Source organism: Lonchura striata, chromosome 8, assembly GCF_046129695.1.
Source record: "Lonchura striata isolate bLonStr1 chromosome 8, bLonStr1.mat, whole genome shotgun sequence".
NCBI classification, from domain to species: domain Eukaryota; kingdom Metazoa; phylum Chordata; class Aves; order Passeriformes; family Estrildidae; genus Lonchura; species Lonchura striata.
This window is the reverse complement of record NC_134610.1, coordinates 9,264,844-9,288,961: the sequence shown is the minus strand read 5'-3', so window position 1 is coordinate 9,288,961 and position 24,118 is coordinate 9,264,844. Positions and strand designations below refer to the sequence as shown.

Here is a 24,118-nt window from a genome sequence, read left to right as displayed (position 1 = left end):
AAGAGCAGATTCACTGTTTATCCCAGACTAGAAGTTGTCTTCGGCTCTGGCAGCTGTGCTCAGCTGGGCTTGGTGGGACAGGCAGACAGGGCTCTGCTAGCTTCCTGATTTCTGGCTCTCAGGGATGTGTGCTCCCTGTGGGAAGCATGTGCAGAGCTATTGAGAGCAGAAGCAAAGCAGGCAGCCTGAAGGACATTCCTCCAACTCGGTTTCTCAGCAGAGCACTTATTCCAGGGCTGTACTTCCCCCTTGATTGTTTGCCCCTGCCATTGCGGAGCTGACATCTTGCAGGGGAGCCCTGCTTGGTCCCTTATCGTAGGAGCATGAGGAATGATCATTGCCCAGCGACACCCATCGATAACAGTGAATAATAGCCAGGAAGGGAGGCAGACAACAGTAGGAACATGCTCAAGAGAGGTGCTGTAATTCTTGGGACAGGGCACTTCTGCAGAGGAGGAGGAGAGTTGCGGGGTGGACGGGAGGGGGGTTCCTGCACTGTTGATACTCTCTAGAGCTCAGCAGCTGGAGAGAAACATTGGCTAAGGATGGTCAAAGCTGGGAAGGGAAAAAAGCAAGGAGGAAAAAGGATGAAGTGAAAAGAGCTAGGAGCCACGCTGGAGAGCATACAAATAGCCTGCTGACCTCTGATGCATGAGGGATGAAGAAAACAGACTGTGATTGACTATGTGGACCATCTGGGTGATCTTCTGGATTTCAACTGTCCCGGTAGGTGCTCAGATCTATTTATTCCCGTTTGCATAGAATCAGTTGTTATCTGAGTAATGCTGAGCACCTCTATTCCATGAAGTTGTGATGTCTCTGTTTAAAAAGATCTATGTAGAACTTGAGATTTTAAAATTTTCTTCTTGCTTCTTCTGCTTCCTGCACTGACAGTGGCCAGATGACTAGATGCTGGATGCCTCAGTTTCCCCACCTTTTTAAAGACAGAAATGTTACTAACTCACTTTGACAAACACAGCAGGTGCTGTGATGAAGGAGAAAAGATTTCACTCCATTCAGAGAAGCTTTACTGATTTACACCAGCAATCAATACCTTAAGGGGCAATGCCCACATCTAGCAGTGCCTCCCTGGACTCAGATTGAAGGAATGTGAAGCGATGTTTATACCACAAAATTTGTCTCCTTTTTTTTTTTTTTTAGCTTTATCACTTTACTGAGATTTATGTGGCAGATTGTCACTGCTGAGCTCCAGGTGCTTGGATCAGTCAGAAAGGAGAGTGGAACCTGGGATATGATCTCCAGGTGCTGCTCAGATTATTCATATTTTGAATGCATATAAAACAAGGGGTGAAGTCTAGCTTGGGTGTGAGAAGCTAGAAAAGGATCAAATCACTGTTTTATTGCAACAAATGGGAAAATCAATTTATTTGTACCAGCAGGGGATTTGGCTCTGACTGTGAGAAAACCTGAGCTCTACCTAGACATTTTAATTGCAGAGTGAATACAATCTTCAAACCTTTTGCCTTTTGATCATCTTCTGCAATAAAAATTGTGACTGTGACGGTTTTCTTGTAATTTTGGTTATTCTTAGTACTACCTAGAGGACTCTATAAATAGATGTCATTGCTCAGGGTGTCCCTAAGAGCACCTCCTTCTATTGGTTCTTCTAATCTTTCAAATGTGTTTTGATTTTGCCAGGCATCTTGCTCCTTAAATCCTCTTATTATACTAAATCCATTTATTTTAAAATGAAATGGCTGTGAATTCTGGATAATGTTTAGATCCATTCATTTCACACTTTAAAAACTGTGTTGGCTGTTGCTATCAATATTGCAGCTTTTTGCCCATTCTTGATATCTATTTATCACAGTTATCTCTGTTTGGAATGGGTTTGGTATCTGTCTTTAAACAAAATATGACAAGATCTTTCTCTCTGTCCTGGTTTCGTATGGGACAGAGTTAATTATCTTTTAGTAGCTGATGAAGTGTCAAGGAGATCACAACTGTTTCAGGGAACTGTTTAGAAAGAGACATAGAAACTGCACGTAGAGGAGCCCCTTTTCCTCCTCGTTCTCAAGCAGCAGGGGCAGGCTGTTTGCTCCCACTTGTGGATGGTAAACACGAGTGAGACTGAGCACAGCTGGTGGCAGAGTGGGGTTATCCGGCCACAGCATGGGAAGTGGATTTCACATGGCTCTGCAAACATCCCAGCACTCATACCCAGCCTGCTCCCTTGGATGCCAGTGTTGGCATAGACAGGCTCAGGGACAGGGTGGGTGGAAAACAAGGTGTTTAAACCCACACCTGGAAGCTCTCTGCTTTCCCTGGGTTTAAAATCCTGTTAGCTGTACATCTTTTCCCAGGAAGTGGTATCCAGCTGATTAGAAGAATAGGGTGGACATCACTCTGTGGGGTAAAACAGTAATTGTAAGGCACTACCTATGCTGTACTCCTGCTTGAACAGCACGTTTAGTGTAAGAAAGTAATGCTGTTTCAGATCATCAGGGTGATCTTCACAGCTGGGTGTGCTAAAAGTGTGTGGCCTCACTCTAGCCATAAAGAAATAACACATAATTTAAACATTTCTAAAATAAAAACTTCCTTAGGACCCACATTTCTTAAAGGAAAACAGTGCCCACACAATGTAGAGGCTTTTTTAAGATGGAGTATTCCCCTGTTTCTGAGATCATTGCTAACATGATTCCTAGCATTTATTTTTACATATGTTCAGTATCATCTTAACACCCCGTATGCAAACCAGACTGGTTATATTGGCTACTTCAAATGTTCAGCATTCAAATCCTGGCATCAGAAGAGTGTTTCTTTCATATAAAGTCTTTACGTGTGTGATTCCAGAGAATTTATTACATTGTGCAAAAACAGGTGATCTCTAGTTTGTTTATTTCATGACACACAAAGACAAGTGAGAAGGATACTGAAGTTAAACACAAGTTTACACAGCAAACTAATTAGATGAGGTATGATACACTGCTGAAAAGATCAAACTTTGTTCAGAGATATAATACTCAAAAATTTCCAGGCACAATAGTGGGAATATGGTCTCTAATGTCTGGTATGCTAAAATTTAATTGTAGAAAAGTAATAGTTCTCATTACAAGGTTTTCAGGGATTGTTCTTTCTCCCAAATCCAATCTGAAAGTGATTAGCAATACTGCAAGATTTATTAGGTTGAGCAGTAATGTCATGCTGCTGGGTTAACGCTCTTGAACAAAGAACATAAACAAATTCTATCTGATATTTTTCAACTAGCAGAGCTTGATGACTGGCTTGCAATCTCTTCATTATGTATGTATATACATATCCATTTATATATATGAACATAAAAGTTCCATAGTGAGAATTTATAGGGATTTTGTGTTTCTCCATTAGAAAGAAATTACCTAATTCATTATAATGGGCATCTCCTTATATTCAGGTTTCTTGTGTCAAAAAGAATAGACACTCGTAAAAATAACTTTTATCCTGCAAAGGGTAAAAATACATTTTTTTCTGAACAATGTAACTGTTAAGACCATGTCCTGCAAAGAATTTTGTAATGATTTTCAATATTTGTCATTTTAATGGTCTGTAGCTGTTTGATTTTTTAACTTGTTTTGGTCCAGCTGCATAAAACATAAACCACATTTAATTGCTACATTAGAATTGAGTGGACACTAACATTTCCACATGGTTTTATGAGAAAGGAGGATGGGAAGATGAGAAAATGACCTTAAGAAAAATTATGATTTACATTCTCACAAAAAAAAACTGGGTGAGATTCTGCTTTCAGGTGGGCTGCTGCAGCTACCAGATGGTAGCAGGGAAACAGGCTTGGGTGGTCTGCAACCAGTGGGAATATTTGGATCACTTGTGCCCAGGAAAATGACCTGCCAGGTGTATGGTTTAACACAGCCATGGGTGAGTGATCAATTCTCTGTTACTCTAGGAGACTCCAGCAGTGTCCTGGATGTTTCTGTAGTCTTTTGGAAGAGCATCCTGTTCATGTACTTAATTTAGCAGAATAACACATTTTTCTCAATGTCAGTAATGTCAGCAAAAGGGAGAAGACATAAACTCAGTCTGTGCTTGCCTGCTGCTACTACAAAAATGCAGACTTAACTCGGAGAATTGTCTGTATGTCAAGGAAATATTGCCCACAATCAAGTGATAGATTTGCATGGGGAATATGAGCATAAAAAGGATATATTCTGTTGAGATTTTATAAGTTTTAAGAGGAAAAGTGATTCCACTGCTTTTAAAATTTGTAGATCAAAGCTATTCCACCTGTCTGTGACCTTCTGAGTGTACTGAAAAGGGAGGAAGAAAAGTGTGTGGAGACTCTTTCCCTGGAGGCAAGGAACAGAACGACTGAAAATGATCTGCTCCTGAGCTCAGGTAAAGGCTGAACAAATGCACACAATGAAAGCTGCTCTCACATGACCTGGGTGCCTCAAACTCAGATACCCTGGCATCCCTTCCCACAGGAGGTATGCACTTAGAATACATCTCTCCTTTAGGAGCAGAAAAACAGGTAAGATCTGTTACAAGGCTTTGAGAGCAGGATTCTGGCATTACTGTGACAGGAAAAGTTGTGGCAACCTTCTAACCCAGTTGCTTGACTGTAATCCTCACAACTAGGGAACAAACCAGCAACAAAATCTTGCAAATTGCAATAATGTCTTCTTGGAAAAGGATAATTTAAAAACTCATCCCAGCAACTGCAAATTTACTTAACTATATTTACCTTAAAAATCAATGAAGATCAGTAGCCAACATTTAAATCACGTGGCTTGAAGGTCCTCATTGCTTCCTCCTTGTTCCAAGTTACTGTCACCTAACAGAGTTCTTGAATTTCAGTGAGGATTTATCATCATACAAAGGAGATTTTTGGCCTGGGAAATTTGTGTACATGATGAGTCCTCATCATGTATACAGTTTTGCTTTCACAGCTGAGCAACTGGGGTCATGTGCAAGGGATTATTAAACCTTGCCTGTGAACTGCGTGTTAGTTCCCCCAGGCAGCTGCTGGGTCAGCATCTCAGAGAGAACATTGGGTGTAGACAACACATGTGACTATTTTTAGTGTGTGACCAGTCATCACCACAGGATGGGGTTGTGTCACTCCCAGCATCTCACAGACTGAACTGATTCTGGGTGACTTTTGTGCACTGTAACATGGGCAAGATTCTCACTAGCATGAGCAGGGAAGGAGCTCCCATGAGATGTGCTGTGTGCAGGCTATCCTGGCCACAGATAAACTACCATGTGGAGCTAGAGTTAAGGTGTTTTCTTAGTTTCAAAGCCTTCCTCTCTAACAGAGAGTGTTGGAGACGAACAATCTCACTATGACCTGGCTCAAGGACAGAACTCAGAGGGAAGATCTACTGCCTGGTTTCTTAGGACGTTTTGCATTTTTCTCTGTCACTGTTTTATCCCTGTCCCTTGCAGACTGATGGGTGTGAGCACAGCTTCAGGGCATTACAGCCACATAGTATTGACAGGATACCTTATGGCAGGCTTCCAGGTACTCCACAAGGCAGATCTGTCTCATTGTATATAAGAAGTTTAATGATATTAATAAATCAGTATAGTTTGTTTCCTTCAGTGAAGAGCAGGTTGGTTTGTCAGACTATTTCTTTTTCTGCTTTGATCCTGTGATATAGTTCTCATGTTCAGCTCTGTGTTTCCTTGGCACCAGAGCTCCACAGGACCATGCAGGTATGGACCTGCACTAGCATTAGCAGGGAATACTATTTTACAGATAGTCTTGTTTTGTCTCAGTCAAATAGTAGCTTCTCAGCAGAGACTTAATCCAATTTTAAACTGGATCCACATCTTAAAGTTCACCCAAGGCCTTTCACTATTGGAATTTTTAAATGGGGTAATTCTACCTAAAATTCTACCAAACTCTAAGAGGGGTTTGTTACTTTGGTAAGCTAGGGAGTATTCTGGGAAATAACACACCTGGAAATACATTCAGCCTTTAAGGTAGCTGCATGCCTGAAGTTCTTGTGGAGAAAATCTCATACAAGGATTTCAGTTTGAAGAAGAGAGAAACAAAGCTGAGGAATTCAGTGCATACCCCTGGTGGGTCATGGAGGGAGGAATAAAAGTAGCTTTTCAGGGTATGGGGCACCTTCTGTACCTTGTCCTTCCTGCACCTGCCCCAGAAGCTTTGACTGGCACAGGCAGGAAAAAGGACAAAGCAGGGAACAAGCTCCCACCATGCCATCTCTGCTGGTGAGCTCACATCTCTGTGAAGATGGCTCAAATAAAGGAATTCATTGCTGGGGAATCAGGCACAAAGTACCTGAGCAGTGAGTGTTTATTATCCTCCTGCAGTAAAAGGGAAAAGGGACTCTGCCCTTATGATAACATTAGCCTGGGAAAGGGAGCAGCGTAATATTAACATAACCCAAGTCAGAGTTATGCTCTTTTTAGTGCATGAGTGAAGACAAGAAAATTCTCTTGGGAGCAAGGAGCAGGGCAGGGAAAGGAGCAGGGCAGGGAAGCTACTGGAGACTTGGGACCCCTGATCATGGTGTATTGCTACTGGGAGAATGCTCTGAGTGCTGCTTGAGGGAGATCCCAAAGAGCCCAAAGGGCTCTGTGAGGGAGGTATTGCTGTGCTTTGTCTCCACCCTGAGGCTTTTTATCTAGCTGGGGGTGGGAGACACTGGCTTTTATCCATGAGGAGTAGCAAGAAGCCCACCTGCAGGAGGAATAGCTCAGCTGGTTTATGTTTTCTCTTTGAGGATGGAAACCACCCGACATCATAATTTTGCCAGGTTTTTCTGTGCATTGCGTCTGATTTTGGGGTTTTATGCCTGTGGTGTTGGCATGAAGGTTCAATAAACCAAACAGTGCAGCACATTAAGTCATAAGTATCACCTAAGTTGAAGTTTTGCTTGCCTTTAAACTTTTGCTTTGAAGTAAATACTTTCCAAGACTTATAAACATTGGCACAGGGAGGACACCAGGGCTGAGGTGCCAGCCTGGCTGTGAACAGCTCTGTATTTTCAGGCACTAGGACTGCTGCACAGACGGAATTCAATACATTTCTAGAAATGTAAATATTTTTGTCAGGCTAATGGAGGTTGGCCTTATAAAGCATGAAGTGTTTGAGGAGAGTGCTTGGTCAGCACTTCCTCCCCTCAGCTTTCAGGGAGCACGCAGGGCAGACGGCACACGTCCGGATACAGCAGGCACAGGGTAGTCCTGACACACCCCAGTGGCCTTTTTTCCCCTGTTATGTTGCAGAAACCTCAAAGGAGGCTGTGCTAAAACCATTGACAGGGAGTGGAGGCAAAAGGAAGTGAGTCTGAATGATTTCAACCTGTATCTGGAGAAGTGCAAAATAAGAAATAGTAGGATTGCAGTTTCTCTTTGGTACAAAGAGCATCAAATGTAGGTCTTCTCTACTAGCAGTCTGCACCTCAGGCCAAAATTAATCCATGCCAGCATCCAGCAGTTAAGCAGGATGTCTAAGTAGAGATCACCATCACACTCTGCTCTGTTGGCCACCAGATGAGCTCCTTGACGCAACTCTACCAGCCGTGCCAGAAGGCAATACAGTCAAGCTGAGGGTGCAGCTAGAAAAGTCTCCTTCCCTCTCTGACTGTGAGAGGGGACCATGACAAGCCCATCCTTAAAATAAGCAGCCCTTGCACCTGAGGGAAAAGGGGTGAGTCTGGGCAGCCGAGCTCAGTGAGTGGTCTGTTGGCATTGCTCACTTCACCACAGCCTGAGCACAGTGAAAGAGAGGAGTATTTATGGTGATAAGAGGAAGACATTGATGCTGGTCCTCTCTATCCTTCCCCCAGTATGATGAGATTAGCTCAGCTGCTTAGAGCATAGTGCTAATAATGTCTAGGTTGTGGGTGTGATCCCCAAATGGGTCATTCACTTTAGAGTTGTACTCTCTTTGTGGGTTCCTTGCAACTCAGAATAGTCTGTGATTTAAGTGATCTGTGGTTTAAGTATCATCCTGAAGCTTTTTAAACTCCTAGACACAGAATCACAGAATGGGTGAGGCTGGTAGGGACCAATGGATCATCTGGTCAAACCTTCCTGCTCAAGCAGGGTCATCTAGTTGCATTTTTTCATATTTACAAAATATTATATAAGGAAAGCATTAGGCTGTCTCAAAGTGAAAGTTTTAGAAAGACTGAAAATAAGTTTAAATATTCCCGTCTAATTTCCTTCATCTTTCCAGGGCCATTCAGTAGTTACCAGCAAACAGGTAGCAAAAGGCTTGACGTGAAATTCATAATGACTCTAACTGCTATTTGTGTGTCTAGTAGAGACCAGTGGGATCAATGACAAGAATGGGACAGGTCTGGGAGCTTGCTGGGGCTGGTTTGAAGAAATCAGGACCTGCTCTGTCCTATCCAGCTCTCAGCAGGACTTGCTGTCTCATCCAGCTTGCTTTTCAGAGCACTGAGTATCTTTGTTCCCGTAGCTGCCTTGGTCCATGGGAGATGTTGGATGGTGCTGTGCTGCTTGGGGATGTCTCCCAGTGTTTCATTGCTGGAAGAAGTTCCATGGTGTCATGTCACTGGCAGATGTTGTATGATATTTCCTTGTTGCCCTCCCAGGCAGATGTGCTGGAATGTGGGACAACATGAGCTGCTGGCCTTCATCCACTGTGGGACAGACTGTCAATGCTCACTGCCCCGAATTCTTTCAGATGCTGACTGGGAAAAAAGGTAATGCTAAAATGATGCTTTTCTCACCCCGGTGTTTTTTATTAAACACTTTATTTTTTATTTCTTTACAAAAATGCCACACTCAGGTCTGAACTTGAAATCAATATTTTTCCCCTCCTTTTAAAGAACAATAGTTACTTAGCAGGTCTGTTTCCACCACTAAGCTGAACATGGAAAAGCATGGAATTAATATATCAAGATCTTTTAAGTGTTTGTGTTTTACAGCCAGATGGAAAAAAATGTAGGAATTAAATGCTATCCTGAAAAGCAGGTTTTTAGCATAGTTTCTTAAGGAAAAGGGTTTTCTCCACTCAGGTTCTGTGTTTATTTCTGTCTTTCCCTCTTAATAACTGCTAGAGCCAGTGGCTGGTCCCAGAGGAGCTTGATGGGGACAAAACTCCACACAGCATTAGGTTCACATGTGTTTTGGCAAAACATCCAGCTAGGCAGGCAGAAAAGATCCCCTTTTTTGCCATCATTAAGAGGAAATATGCACTGGGGATTTCTCTCTTGACTGTGACAGGATCCATACAAGTGGCACAATCTCATGGAAATTCAGGTTTCATGGCTCACCAAACAATTCACTCAAATAGAGGTGAGCTCAAGCAATGCTTTTTGTCCTTTTTTTCTGGGATATCTAAGCTAGAAATGAAGTGAAATTTACTCCCAGTAGACTACAGTAATCATGAGCTATTAAGTAAACCTGCTTTCTGTTCATTTATGCTTTTCAGTAATGCCTAAGAAATGTGTTTACGTTTCTCTTTAGGGAGTTAATGATTTAAATGAGAAGAGCGTTTTGCATTCTTCAGTTATAGGGCACAGATTAATGAGGTCCAGTACTTACAGAAAAGCAGACAGATTCATTTTATGAAGGGAGGAACAGGAGACAAAGTATTAGATTGTCTAATAAAGATTACATAACTCAAAGGAGAAGCACTTAGTGCTCTTTAAATTAAATCAGACATGAGCCACTCAGATTAAAATAAAAACCTTGCTACTTTCTGTACACATGAACATTATCTGCCCTTTGAGCCCTTTAAGCCGGTTTAAAGCCAAAGGATAAACTACACAAAGGCTTAGATCGCTGAACAAACCATCCGTCTGGCATCTACGTCTCTTTAGACAGTGATCCCGGCCCTTAAACGCAGTAACTGAAATCCCTGCTGGTACAGCCACCAGAGGGAACTGCGCCCTGCCTCTGGCCTTCTCACCGGGGAAGAAAGCAGGAATTTGTACCTCCAAAGGTCATAATTGCATCTCGGATGTTCACTGCCTTATCTTGGAGGTAGTCAGCTTAAACTTTAGTTGCCCTCCTTATCGAGAAGCTGATAAACAGTAATCAGAGTGACAGTGTTCAAAACAGAACCCCAGGACCTGGTCCATCATCAACATCTTATTTCAGTCTCTGCATCTGGGACAAAGTCAGCAGTAGTTTAACCTCATTTTCATAGCCACCTTCCTCTTTGATTTTATACTCTGGTTGGCTTGTGACGCCAGAGTTTATATACTGCTACAGTCATTGACCTGTTTGAAACAATTTTTAAAAAGAAAAGCAAGGATCTGCTTGCTTCAAAAGAAAAGCAAAGGTTTTCTCTCTTCACCACTTACAAAGCAGATGGGTAGCCACATATGCCAAAGGCCCATATGTTAATTCATGTGAGCTCTGCCCAAACCTTGGTCTCTGTGCTCACATCTAGACTTGCATTTGCAGTCCAGACTCCCTGGTCCCTTTCTACAGAGCAGACCAAAGAAACAAAATTATCTGGAACCAAGTAACAGAACTGAGCATAGTGTTGTAGGCAAGGAATGAGGAAGGTGTGACAATCGTGAGGATTCAGAGGCAAAGGTCACATCAGATAGCCCCAGTGCCACAGACATCCCTTTAGCCAGAGTTCCTTCATGCCTAGGCAATTCCAAAGTACCAGTAAACACCAAGCCAAATCCTTAGACAAACTGCAGACTCCCAGTCTGCTCAGAGTGGGGGATGCTGCAGTTTCCCCAGTGTGTGTGTCACCCATAACTCAGGAGCACTGTTAAAATTTTCCTTGTGCCCATCCATATGATGTACCTGGCACAATCTCCTGTGCTTTGCATGTAATGTGATTGCATGTGCACACCAACACAGAACTTCACCTCCTCTTGTCTGATCTGCTTTGACAGCCTCGAGCACAAAACAGTCACAGGCATACTTACAAGCACAGTGCTTTGCTCACAGTGAAGTAGAGAATCTGCCACCACCCTTACTGGGTGGGGAGAACATTTTGGGAGAGCTGCTTCTTTGCTGTTGTTGCTGCACTGCAGCAAAACATAGAAAACCTGGCTTATAAAGCCAGCCTGGCTCTTTCAAAGATGCTAAAATGGAACAAGATGTTCAAAAAAGCATCAGAATAATAGTCTGATTAGGACACACCCAGAACTCTTACCACTCAGGGCTTTAAGCATGTTTGCTGTGCCTTGCAGGTTTACAGAGGTGAGTTCAAATCAAGTGCAGACATGCTGTCAGGTCACCAGCCCAGAGGTAGCAGGAGCCTTGGCTCTGTCTTGACAATTCCAGTAGGGCTCCAAAGAGGACAAACCATTGCCAAACACTGCTGCATATGCATCTCCCTCAGTTCCTTCAGCACTGCAGGGATGTTTTGCAAGAGCCAGACACCCTAAAGTCCTCATGTCTAAATATGTGAGAAAAAAAATAGACTTTTATGGTGCCCTCTGGCAAGGCTTGTACTAGGAAGGACTGCTGGTTTCACATCCCCTTTAAATACTTGCTAGCATTGCCATCACTGCAACAAAGCCAGGATTTCACTCCACGTTTCTGAAGTATGACTCTTACCAGATAGATCACCGGGATTAGGACAGTGGGCAGTTGTTTTACTTCTTTGTAAAAGTTTCTCTTCAGCACATGACAAATGCCTCCTAGGGCCACTTTCTTCCAGTGACATTGTAAGTGGTGTTGGGCAGGACTTCCCACTTCCACTTTAGGACCAACCATTAATATGGACAAGTTCAAAACTATCCTATTCAGCCATGTGCAACTTGCTGGGCATTCATCTCACTCAGCATTAGAAGTCTAAAAGTCAGACATGCCAGCAGAAGAGGCAAACTGTCCTTTGTGGATACCAGCCTAAAAAACAAGTTGAATTCTGCAAATGTCTATTTTTCTTTGAAGACAGCCACAAGGGACACAGTTGGACTCAAGTACTCAGCTTTCCAGAAGTTGAGCTTAAGTGAGGGGAATTTCTTCCTAACCTTTAATTTGCAAGTAAGCAAGGAAATCAACTGTGTAAAATAATGCCCAGTGTGAGGAAAAGATTTTCAGTATTCATTTAAATCTTACTGAAAATCTGTGACCATCAACAGTTTTGTGTTCTATTTGGAGCATGACAAACCACAGTAAGGAGGTGGGAGCATTCAGCAGAGTATCAGGTTTGCATGGAGATTGAATCTGTGACTGAACAAGTCATGTGTTTGCTGATCTTGGAATAGTGGCCAAGAAACACCAGATGTACTGAGCAGTATTATTTATGTTGCAATTAATAAAAACACATCCATCACAGTCATCCCTGAGTGGGCAAACAATATTATGACCCACACAAGTACACCAGGCAAGTATCAACAGAATCAGCTCAGCTGCATTTTGCCTCCAGCTATGCAGAGTGCACTGCCTGGGGTAACACACCCCTACCTCGTGGAGCAACCCTACATAGTGACTGAACCCCGAGGACAACAAAGATAAAACTGGAAATGGTCATACCCCATTGTGTCTTTTTTTATTGTTACCACACAGGTTTTGTGTACCGAAACTGTACCAGTGAGGGCTGGTCAGAGCCATACCCCAGACCTGACATTGCTTGTGGCTACAATGTCAACGACACAACCAACGAGGCCAGAGTGAGTCTGAGTGCCCATGGCCACAGTTCTGCTCTGCTGGGGCCCTGGGGAGAAACTTTTAGCAGAGACTGATTGATGTTGTGATTTAACCCAGGTGGGCCTATTGCTATTGGTGGTTTCCAGCGTGAATACTTTCTGCAAATGATTGGTAGTTGTTGCTAAGGGTCAATAGCTGATTTTACAAGAAAATTTATTTATTAAATAGGAGGAGGGATCTTTCTTTTGGTGCAGGATGATCTCTACCAGGCAGGCAAGGTAAAGATGTGATTATATGTTCCCCTGCAGCGTTCTTATTTCATGACCCTGAAGACCATGTACACCGTTGGATACTGCACCTCCCTTGTGACATTGATGGTAGCCTTGGTGGTCCTGGCCTCCTTTAGGTGAGGAGAATCATCTCTGGTTTGTGTTTGGCCAGGACTTCTGGTCATCTCAGCTGACACAAATCCTTCTATTGACTTTCTGAGCAAGCTAAAAATTGAAGTATATCTGAAAACCTTTACAGAAATCAGTGACAAAATTTATCTCTGAATCTTGTCTCCCAGAAAATGTCAGGGTTGCTCATTATATTGTGCTCTCCTTTTCTTTCCAAATCACAGCTGGATGCATGTTTAAATGGCATTTGCACCAACTCTCTGATGAGGTTTTCCCATGATTTCAATGTCCCTTGGGCTGAGTGTCTTTCCCTCTGCTGCTCTTTTCCCCACTTGAGACTGTGGCTAAAACTTTGTTCTAAGTGCCACTGCACTGACTTGTGGTAAAGTGTTTCAGGTTTCTGTTAGCAATCTGACATGCAGCTTATCTTCACTTATCCCTGTAACCTGGAATTTGTACTGTACTGCTTATTCAGTGAAATTAATTTCCCTTACAGTAAAAGTTAGGGCGGCACCTCTGGGCAAAAGGAAATCCAACTACTTTGCAAATTTTTATTCAGGCTGCACTGCCTCTGGACACAGACTATGTGGAGACTTAATACAGAAAACACTGCAGGCACAAGTGCACTGTGCTGGCAGAATAAATAAATTCATCCAGGTGTGAATAAACACCTTAGGGTCATGTTACTACAGAAGGGAGGGAAGGAGGGATGCTAGAACAAGCATATTGGCGTGAAATCACAATTTTCCTGGTAACGTTCAGCTTGTTTTAGTACCTGAGTGGAGTAGATATGACTGTAGCTTTTTAAGGTCTTCTCTAGGATATCCCTCTTGGGAAATGCATTAGTCTTCCTTTCATAGACAGAAAACACTGTTCTTCATTTGTCACTTTATTACTACTAAGGATTGAAACCTGTTGTTTACAGCCACAGGTTCCTTACACTGGTGAGGAATGTCACTTTACTGGATCTCTCTCATTTTTTTTTTTTTTTTGCAGAAGACTTCACTGCACAAGGAACTACATCCACATGCATCTCTTCACATCGTTCATTTTGCGAGCCTCATCCAACTTCATCAAGGATGCTGTTTTGTTTTCCTCTGAAGACACAAATTACTGTGGGGCATACACGGTAATCCTCTGCTCACCAGCTTGCTCCACCCCCCAATCTCTCAGCAGGATCCTAGCAGGATTTAGTGTACAGGGAAGGAAATCTCCATCCCAGATTCATGTTCATCATGAGGGGCTATGGGAGAAGAGAGGTATGCTCTGCCCCTTCTCTGAGAACACATTAAATATTGCTGACTTACACTGCAGTGTGAGACTTGATAGTAAGGTAAGGGCTTGCACTCAGTCTGGGACCTCCCAAATTTTGAAGTGGTTTTGCCTTTCTCTGTTTATTGGCAGCAAACTATTTTGAAAATTTGGGTATGAGGAGGGGTGAGCAACACTGGAGATGGTGGTCACTGCTTTAAACTAAAAGATAAGATTTAGGGAGAGGAACAAAAATAGGCTTGTTTTGTTTTATCCTACTGGTTTTGCTGGATATTTGTTGCAGAAAAATAACATTTTGAGAACATTTTAGTTTGTCTTTGTCAACTGCTTTTCTTGTGGAAAAAAAAAAAGGATTGACAATAACATTCATATGCTCCTCTAAGGTGATATTTGTGTTACTGGTACTAGAAAGATAGTAATAGTGAAATTCCCCTGAGACAGTAACCTGAATCCAAGTGTCCATGACACATTCAGTTCTTCTAGTGAGGCAGTTGATTAATGCATTTAGGAGTGCCAGCTCTGCTTTCTTGTCATGTGAACCCCTGTCTGAGGACACCCATTTAGTCCCCTAATTGCTATGAAATCTATATTTGCCAAGATTAATTTACAGCTTGCTGTCTCTGTTAGAAGGTAGGAACAAACCCAGGCAGGAGTTAATTATCCTCTCTTTCCTCAGGCTGGCTGTAAGCTCACCATGGTCTTCTTTCAGTATTGCATCATGTCTAACTACAGCTGGCTCCTTGTGGAAGGACTGTACCTCCACACTCTCCTGGTGATTTCCTTCTTCTCGGAAAGGAAGTTCCTCTGGTGGTTCATCGCCCTCGGATGGGGTACTGGCTCTCCCTTCAGTGAGAACAGCTGGGGTTTTTCTGCCTTTGGGATGGACTCGTGAAGCAATAACTGGTTTTTCCAATTGCAGGTGCCCCAACGGTGTTTGTGGCTGCATGGGCGACTGCTCGGCAACTCCATGAAAATATTGGGTAAGTGGTATGGAGTGGGGAGAGCATGCAGCCCCTGTGCAGGCCGTTCCATGGGGTTCTGCTCATTTCTAATTGCTGGGAGCAAGTAAATCAGTCCACATCCTGCTGTGGTGGGAGCCTGGATCCTAGTGTGGATGTGAGTAGAGGTACAGCTGAGCAACACGAGAAAAAGCTTCCAATTCCATTTGAGCATTTTTGAGGGTAGAAGGTAGCCTTCGGGTATGAATTCAGACCACGATGTTTTCAGTATCTGCATTTAACTTTCTGAAGAGTAAAACTTTGTTTCTTTTCCCTTTCAAAATTTTGAACAGGGAAGGACTTGTTTCTGTCCAGTGCAGGTGGGCAGTTTTCTGTCAGACACATTGTACCACTCAGAACAGGAAATTAGTTTTGTAGAAAAGAGAATAGGGGCCTATCTAAGGTGCAAAACAGACTAAACCTGTTTGAAAAGATACCAATGTTTTGATAACTGACTGCACCTTCTATTTTTACAGGTGTTGGGACATTAACACTGATGCCAATACCTGGTGGATCATTAGAGGCCCCATAGTTGTGTCTATTTTTGTAAGTCTTTTCTGGGACAAGCAGATTCAAACTGTATTTTCAAATACTGTGAAGTCAGAACTCATCTATTCAACATGCTTTAGAAGTGTGTTAATGAACTGATCTTAGGCATGTGTCTGAACCGGTGTGACCCATGAGTTACTGCTTAAGCAACTTCTGCTCAGCAGGACTTAGTTACTAATGCCCCAAAGCTAAGTTCACAAAAAAAGCTAGAGTGTCCTCCCAGGAAGCAGGAGCCTGAAGAAGATCAGGTTTCCACATCCTGTTGATTTCACATGAACGTGGCTGTTTTGTGGAAGCTTGTTTTGGACAGCTTCAAGGAAAGCTCCGGAGGAGAAATGAGTGGCTGTACATTTCAGTACAATTAGTTTTGTGTCTGCTGGTCAATGCCTCTCTCAGCAAAGCCAAAATTAACTTGCCTTACATGACCACTGGCTTTTGTTTTCAGGAATGAAAACAGTTCACAGGCTGCACACACCATATATTAGTGGACAGCACTGAGGCACTGCTGAGTGAATTAAGGCACAGGCATTGAAACTCAGTGTGAGCCTGCCCAGTGCAAGGCAGCAGTGATGAAAAGAGCAGTTTGCTGTGTATAATACTCAGCACCTGTGTTTTGAGCAATTGCTGGTACTTTCCTTCAGAGCCTTAGGTACGAGAGGGCTGGAGCTGCTGCTTGGGATAGTTGTTCTGCTTGATGAAGATCCTGCTGCAATGAATGACCTGACTGAAACCCTAGCCCAGAAATGTGAACTGCTGGTTATTCTCAAGTAACCTCCTGACACTCCAAGCGAAACCCCAAGGGCTGGTTGAGGTTTTTATGTTTCCAGTAAGAACCATTTTGTTTGCAAAACACAAACTGCGACACTTGCACACTTCTCAGAAAGCCAGGCACCAGAGACGGTGGGTTAAAGTTCTGCACCTATTGACTAGTGAGCAATCCTGCACCCCTACAAGATAAGCAGCGGACCGCTTGCACAAGTGATTTGGGATCAACTTAACGAGGTCATAGCATTTATTTTTCTTTATGAAACTACCCTCATGCTAGGAACCACTCAGCAATATATAAAAGCCAAAAAGAACCAGGCAAGACAAAAAGCACAATCTTAGTTTATCTTTTGGCGGCCCCCACCCGCTATCGCCTTCCAAGTGTCCTCAGAATGTTGATCCTGCCTTGTTTGGCCACTGAAGGCAGAAGCCGCCTGCATGACTGCAGGTTTTCCCCAAAAGAGGCTTTACTCAAGCCCAGAACCAAACAAACAGCCAGATCTTAAGCACTCAGATCTAATCTCTGTATTCCTCACAGCCTTCAGCAGTTGAAAAGGCAGAAAATCAGCACGGATAAACACCTTTGTGCTCCTCGGCTCTCGCTCATTCTTGCGCTGCCCGCGGGCAATTCCTCCGGGCAGGAATCCCAACGCTCCCCTTTCCCCCGTGGCTTTTATCACTGAAAAGTCCTGCTCAGCCTACACGGCTCTTCCCTGGCCTTACGGGTTAAAAATCCCAGAATACCCAGACCTGAACCTCCTGAAGTATTCCTTTCCTCCATGCTCTCCACCTCTAGCCCTCCAGCTCTATTCCTTTCCTCCTCCCTCCCCAGCCTCCCCAAACTTCCAGCCCTCTCAAAGACTCCCTCAGCAGCCACAGCTGCACCCTTTCCATCCAGTAACTTTAAAGAACTCAGGCACTTGCTGTGTCTGTCCCATCTCCAGGAGACCCAGTTCTTTTAGGAAGAGCCCTGCTGCAATGCCCCCAGGCACGCAGGACCCACCATGAAGAGGATGCAGCTCTGCCGAGTTTCCCGGCTCAGGGAAGGGGTTAAGGGCTGCCACAGCGCAGGGTGCTGCAGGAGGGGCGCAGGTCTGCGGCTTTGCAAGCCAAGGGCAGATCAGCCCGAGGTGGCTCCCCACGGGATGCAGCGGGACAGACAGACACACAGACAGACAGACACGCTCAGGCGGCTCTACCTCCCCTGCAACTCCCATTCTTTGCCTGAGGGTCAAACGAGCAGAAACAGCTATTGCCTCATCTGCACTCAAACTGAGCAGATCAGCATTTTTATCTGATACCCACCCTTCGAGATGGGGAAAATGCAAAAGGAAGAACTCCAGTGTCGACTCTCTCCCCACTTTTAACTACTTTGCCTCGTGATCCCAAACCACATGGAGTGCTTTTAGCAGGGAAAAAAAGAACACTTGTAGTTCTATTCTATTTAGCAACTGATAGCTCCAGTGCTTCCCCTTTGCTGGCATCCAAAGTGGGGCCAGACTGTGCAGAGGCTCTCAGAACCCCACAGCCAGAGGGGACCAAATCGATGCTCCTGGTTTCCCTGCCCTTTGGTGATTTGCCGGGTTAACAAGCCCTGACCATAACCAAAGCTGCATCAAACCAGCAGGGAAAGCAGCCAGCATCCAAGCCCAGGGTGACCAAGCAGGCTGGAGGAACAGGAACAGAGACTGGGATGGGAACATGGACACAGGCAGGCCAGCCCCAACCCCTCTAATCTTTTTGCTCCATCCAAACCTCCCAAAGTGGTTCTGCTGATACTTGCCAGTTACATAAGTGGATACTGGGTTTGTTGTTTGGTGGGTTGCTTTTGTATTCTTACTTTGTTTTGGTTTTTTTGTTTTGTTTTATTTTGTTTTGTTTTGTTTGTTTTTTCCAGATTAATTTCATTCTCTTTGTCAACATTTTAAGAATCCTGATGAGGAAGCTCAGCTCCCCTGAAAAACGGAGCAGTGATTTCAACCAATACAAGTATGTCCCTTACATCCCTTATAAGACATTCAAGGTCACCTGAGCATTTCTTGCTCCTTCTACACCAGCTTTTCCCCCTGTTTTCATTCTCAGGAGACTCGCAAAGTCAACACTCCTCCTCATTCCTCTCTTTGGGGTCCACTATATCATCTTTGTTTTTTTCCCTGAGGATGCAAGCAGTGGCACAATGGAAATTCAGCTGTTTTTTGAATTGGCTCTTGGATCATTCCAGGTAATACTTGACAACCTATTATTTCTTTTAAATAAGAAAAAGAGGTAGAACATATAACTCTGCAACAGACTTGAGTTTCCAATGGCAAAGCCAATCTGTCTGATTTCCCCTGAGATGCCTCATCCCCATTCAAAAGCTGAAATTGCAATCCTGTGACCACGATTCTTTTATCTTTTAGGGCTTTGTTGTGGCTGTACTTTATTGTTTTCTTAATGGTGAGGTGAGTTTCATGTGTATAACATTCTTTTTTATTGCTGAAGCATGCCTCGTTAATCAGTGGGATACATCCCCCAATGAATTACACACTTTGTCTGAGGGTTTTCTTCCCAGCTACCTACCATCAGTCTTGAAATTCCTCCTAGACCTGGCAAGTGTAGGTAATTGTATGCCAGATGTAAACTTCACCTCTCAACTACTGCAACCCTTTCATAAATCAGATAACATTATTACTGTCTGGGAACTGAGGGTGGGAGCACCATCCCTCACACAGTCACACTGACAGCTGACTGGTCCTGAGGTATGATACCATTATCTGCCACCCCATCCATGGCTGCTTTATTTACTCAATCCTTAGGAGGGAATCTATCAAAAGCTATACCCAGTCCAAGTTTATTAGGATTCTTATAAGGTAAAGCTTTTGGTAGAGGGATCGTTTCCTTTATAGTTGCATGACAACTCCCAGGCTTCTGGGCTAGAACTTGCACTCTGAAATGCTGCTGCTGGTAGAGGTGAGGGGAAGCATACAAACCTGGAAGATGTAGAGCTAATTGGAAGGGGGAAAAAAAAGCAAGCAGTGCCTAAGAAAAAGTCACTTTGAAATGAAAGACAGTTTTGAAATACTCTGACTGATCTGCCAACAGGGTTCAGAAAAAATGGTTTTGAAAAGAAAATGTGCATATTTTTTTAACCTTAGAGTGCCAAAATGTCCTGGTTTTATATCTAAATTTAAAATTTTGGAAAAAATCTACACCAAACCCTTCCTAAGGTCAGCTGGATTATGTGAACAGTTTCACCTGCAATTAAATATAAAGATGTGTCACTGCAACAACAGTATCACTAAAAGTGTCAAGAAACAGGCCTCACCTTAACCTCTTAAACTGGGGTTTAAATAAATAAACCCAAACCTTGGCAAAGGTAAGCCGCTCTCATTTTCCTGTTATGCTGCTCTCTGCAGTGCAGGGCTCCAACATAAACTAGCTGAACTAAGTATTTTGTGACCTTTCTACCCAGGTCCAGCTGGAAGTTCAGAGAAAATGGAGGCAGTGGCATTTAAGCAAGCACTGGCGACAGCATCTCAGCACCTCAGCGAGTAACGGGGGAAGCAGCTTGACTCAAGAGATGCAGGTGGTGAGGTCCAGCCCACCAGAGCACAGGAGAGGAACCCTCCAAAGGTCAAGTGTGCTTTAACTCTGTGCACCTGAGGGTACCTCCATGCTCAGATGCACATGGCTGAGTCCCACGGGCTGAGCTGGGAGCCCTGTGTCCATGCCCAAAGCAGGACTTGGCTGTAGATCAGCGGTTCTTGGAGCGCATCTGTTTGTGTGCACCCTGTGCAGCACCACGGCTATTTTGCAAAGCAAAATGGGCCAAAATATTATGCTCTTCCTTGAGTTTCTGCCCACAGTAATTTGTGTTTCTTTCCACACCTGCTGCTAGTTCTACCTTAAATGTGACTTTCCATTTTCCTTGTGGCTCTCTAGCATGTGCCAGGCTGAGTCAGGCTGCTGATTTTTTGATGTTCTCTATTTCTTCTGCTGTAGAATCTGGGAGGACACTGAATTTTATATGATGAAGGTTACTTACCATCTTCCACGGGTTTGAAATGCAAAATTAATTAATCCCTAGAATTTATCAAGATTCAAAGCCTTTCTGTTGTGGTGATGGATGAATGGATGATGGACACTGAGAACATAAGGCACAGCTGAGCTCCAGTTTCCTCTCTGACTATATGTCCATTGCTCCAGTGACAGTGGCAGGTTCAGACAGGTTTTTGACTTTGCTTCTTTTAGGTGAAGACCTTAGAAACAACAGTGGTCCAATTTGGATATTTGTATCATTTTGAAATGGTAACAAAGCTATTACAACATGCTCCAAGGGTGACCAGAAAAACTTCACTAAGATAGCTCATCCCTGTTGTGTCTGTACCTCTGAGACTTGACCAGATTGTATTTGAAGGGAAGAAATGAAAGCTCTTGAGATATCTAAAGGTTAATTAAACTGGACTGGACAGTAGAAACTGGTGAAAAACAATACCATAGTGGCTACCAAAAACCTCTTTAGAGTCTACAGTCCCTCAGTGTACTGAAATCTGCAAGGCTGTGCACTGTAATATGCTGTCAAAAAGTATCTGAGCTATCACAGCTTTATGCTCTTAAGGACATAATTAATCAGATTTCCCTGTTTTGAGTGGGAAAGGGGTAAAACAATTCATCTGACAAATGAAATCAAATCTCCTACTTGATTTTGTATCCACATTTTCCTAGTTGGGGTGACTTTTGGCTGGGTTTCTTCAAGGGCAAACATGCCTGAATTGAAAGCAAATGGTGTTTATGACTTCTCCCTCCTCCTGATCACCTACCAGACGTTGGCAAAACATGCATGGCATGTCAAACGCTGCCTGAGCAGCATTCCCCAACCCCCTCTGCCAAAACTGCTCCAACTAGCTTTTAATCACACCAAATGCCTACATGGTAACCTTCTGCCATTTAATCAGAAGACAAACATGCAGAGAAGTTCAAAGGATACATCCAAGCTTAAATTACCTGTACTGAAGCAGGTTTTTGAGTGATGTTAGCTCTCTTTGAAACTCTGAGATTCAGGAAAAAGATCTTTTTTTTCCACTGGCAGTGCCGACAGCTATCCCACACCCTCCCTGGTGCAGCACACGGAGGGCAGCCAGGAGAGGAAGGGCACCCAGCAGCAGGGAAAGTTCGTGGTTGCTCCAGCCTGCCCTGCCTGGTTGGCTTTCTTGGCTCATGAAGGTTACCCAGCAGTAGGAGAGTTGACCTCTTTACAAGCAGGAAAAAAAACAATGAGATGTAAAGCTGTAAATTAGCAAGTGTTTCAAGGAATTATTTTAAACTTATATTTTTGGAAATAGCAAGGTTTCAAGTTGGCTTTGTCCTTTACAAAACAAGTGCAAGGAAGAACAGAAGCAGGATCAGTCCCATGACCAAAGGAGAAGTGAAAGCCCTGCCCAGAAGGTTGGAATGAAAGATGTCACTTTCTGCTGACTCACCCAAGTCAAGCAGAGCCTTCTCCAGAAGAGGAGAACTTCTCGAGGGTTCACTCTGTCCCAGTGCATTTAGCAAGTCAGATACTTCAAAAACATGTAACCTTAATTTTCTCTCTGGCCTATGAATGAGACCAAGAAGGGTGAAACAACTTGTATGTTCCCTCTCTGAAAATTAAACTTTCATCCTTCAAGCCAAAGCAGCTGTTTGTTTTAAATGCAAGTGCTTCCTTCCAGCATAAATGAAGAAATACAGATTCAGAGATACAATAACATGTAATTAATTAGATCTGATGCAATTACTGGCTCTCACACGATCCAATGTAAGAGCTCAGCCCTGCAGTGTGTAGTTAGGACCAGCACAAGACTGGGAGGAGCCCAGGCTGAGCATGATACCTATTTGTACAGGGGCATGCCACATGCCCCAGAAAAAAAATACTGCTGGTTTTTATATTTAAAAACCCCTAGTTCTAGCATAAATTATTGTTTTACATGACCATTTTGGTTTTATTTGCCTTGCCTGAAATAACTAAGAAAAATGAATTATTCCCAGATTCCGTATAACATGTTCATTTCAGGCATCAAGCACAAGCCTTGTTTGTATGAAGAGCTGAGTAACTCCATAAAAACTCCTGGATGTCAGCTGAAATTTGGTGTCCTCAACTCTTGGGGAAGAGCACATCCACTCGGGAAGATACCAGAAGCAGGCAGCCCCTGGAGTTATGATGCTGTGAAATTGTCCTGGTTTCTGCTGGCTGTAGGAAGCTGCTGCCTACCACCACCACAGGGGAAAGGGTTCTTACCTCCCCCATCTCCTGGGCAGGCAGTACAACAGCTCCTTGCACTTCTGGGGATCTTGCTTGTTTAGCTGTGCTGAAGGATGCTAGAGAAAAGAGCTGCTTAGCTCTGGGAACATTGACATGTTTATAAGCAGATGAAGAGGAACAGGAAAGCAGATCTCAGCAATGCAAAAACAGGAGATGAAGGCAGAAAGGGTGAACACAAACTCCATGATCATAGATCCCACTCCTTTCCCTTTCACTGCACTTGCTCCAGGGTATTCAATGTAACATGGTGGCTTTACCAGTAAATAGGATCTGAGCATCACCTTTCACACAAGTAGTTGTCAGTGTTCAGGGACACTGGTGACAGCCTCTGGCTATTCAACCCAGATGCCCTGAGGAGCCAGTTGTCCTTCTGCAAGCTAGCAGGAACATCAGCTGATGAATTTAAGAGGAAGTCATTAATGGATTTTCCCTCCAACACTGGCAACAAGGAAGTTCCTAGCAAAACTGTCAGAAGCAAAAACTAATAATTGTTCAGTGATTAATTACACTGTGCAATGCCTGAGTGCAGGGCAGCTGAAATGGGCTGTTTCAGAAGTGTTGGTACCGATTCAGTGGGGTTGGGTCCGGTGAAGGTGAGAGACCTCAGGCATTCAGGCAACACCCCTTCCAGAACACTGCCTGGGGCAGACCTTGTTTTCAGCCAGAAAAGAGGCCCTTCTTGCATGTGCCAGCTGTCTTAGAGGGCTGAGAAGAAGGACCATTATCAGCTTACCAGCACAGGGAAATCTTTGTAATCATCTTCCTATGGCTTGCAAAAGCAAGCAAGGCTCAACCCCATTCCTGGTGTCCCTACAAGCACAGCTGATGAATGTATTGGAGACTTAAAAAGAAAATAACATGCTCTAGGGGACCCTGCCCTAGATCAGGGAGGCTGGATTAGATGACCTCCAGTGCACCCTTCCAGCCTTAACCATTCTGTGATTCTGGAAAAACACAGTCCAAGCAGGAAATTTCCCTAGCTACCATGCCCTTTATCAACATTTCCTTATTCTTATCCACAGGCAATGGCTTGTGTACAAGTGTCCAATTAAAGTTAAAGGCTCATTAACAAGAAGTGATGTTCATTACCCTGCTTTTAAGGGATGTTAAACTGAGACATGCCAAGTACCTCTCCTGTTGGAAAGAAAACACCAGGTGCTAATTAACTTGAGATTACATTAACTAATTCAGTGGTGTAGCTGGGAAGATCTTTTCCTGACACTTAACTAAACCTGCTAATACAGTGAGCTCTGAGAAAAAATCATAAATACATTTCTTGTGGGCCAAACAATCAGAGCTGAGGAAAAGAGCAAGGATGCTTC

The 24,118-nt window shown here is 43.6% G+C and overlaps 1 protein-coding gene across 1 annotated transcript; it reads left to right on the top strand.

Annotated features, from left to right (window-relative positions):
• Positions 1 to 636: 636 nt before the first annotated feature.
• Positions 637 to 20,144, top strand: SCTR (secretin receptor). The gene is given in 13 exon segments (XM_021548647.2): positions 637 to 726; positions 4,230 to 4,356; positions 8,559 to 8,669; positions 12,454 to 12,557; positions 12,843 to 12,940; positions 13,929 to 14,061; positions 14,881 to 15,034; positions 15,124 to 15,184; positions 15,679 to 15,748; positions 18,414 to 18,505; positions 18,599 to 18,737; positions 18,916 to 18,957; positions 19,968 to 20,144. Coding segments are annotated over 13 exon segments (1,383 nt in total). The 5' UTR covers positions 637 to 651.
• The last annotated feature ends 3,974 nt before the right edge of the window (positions 20,145 to 24,118 follow it).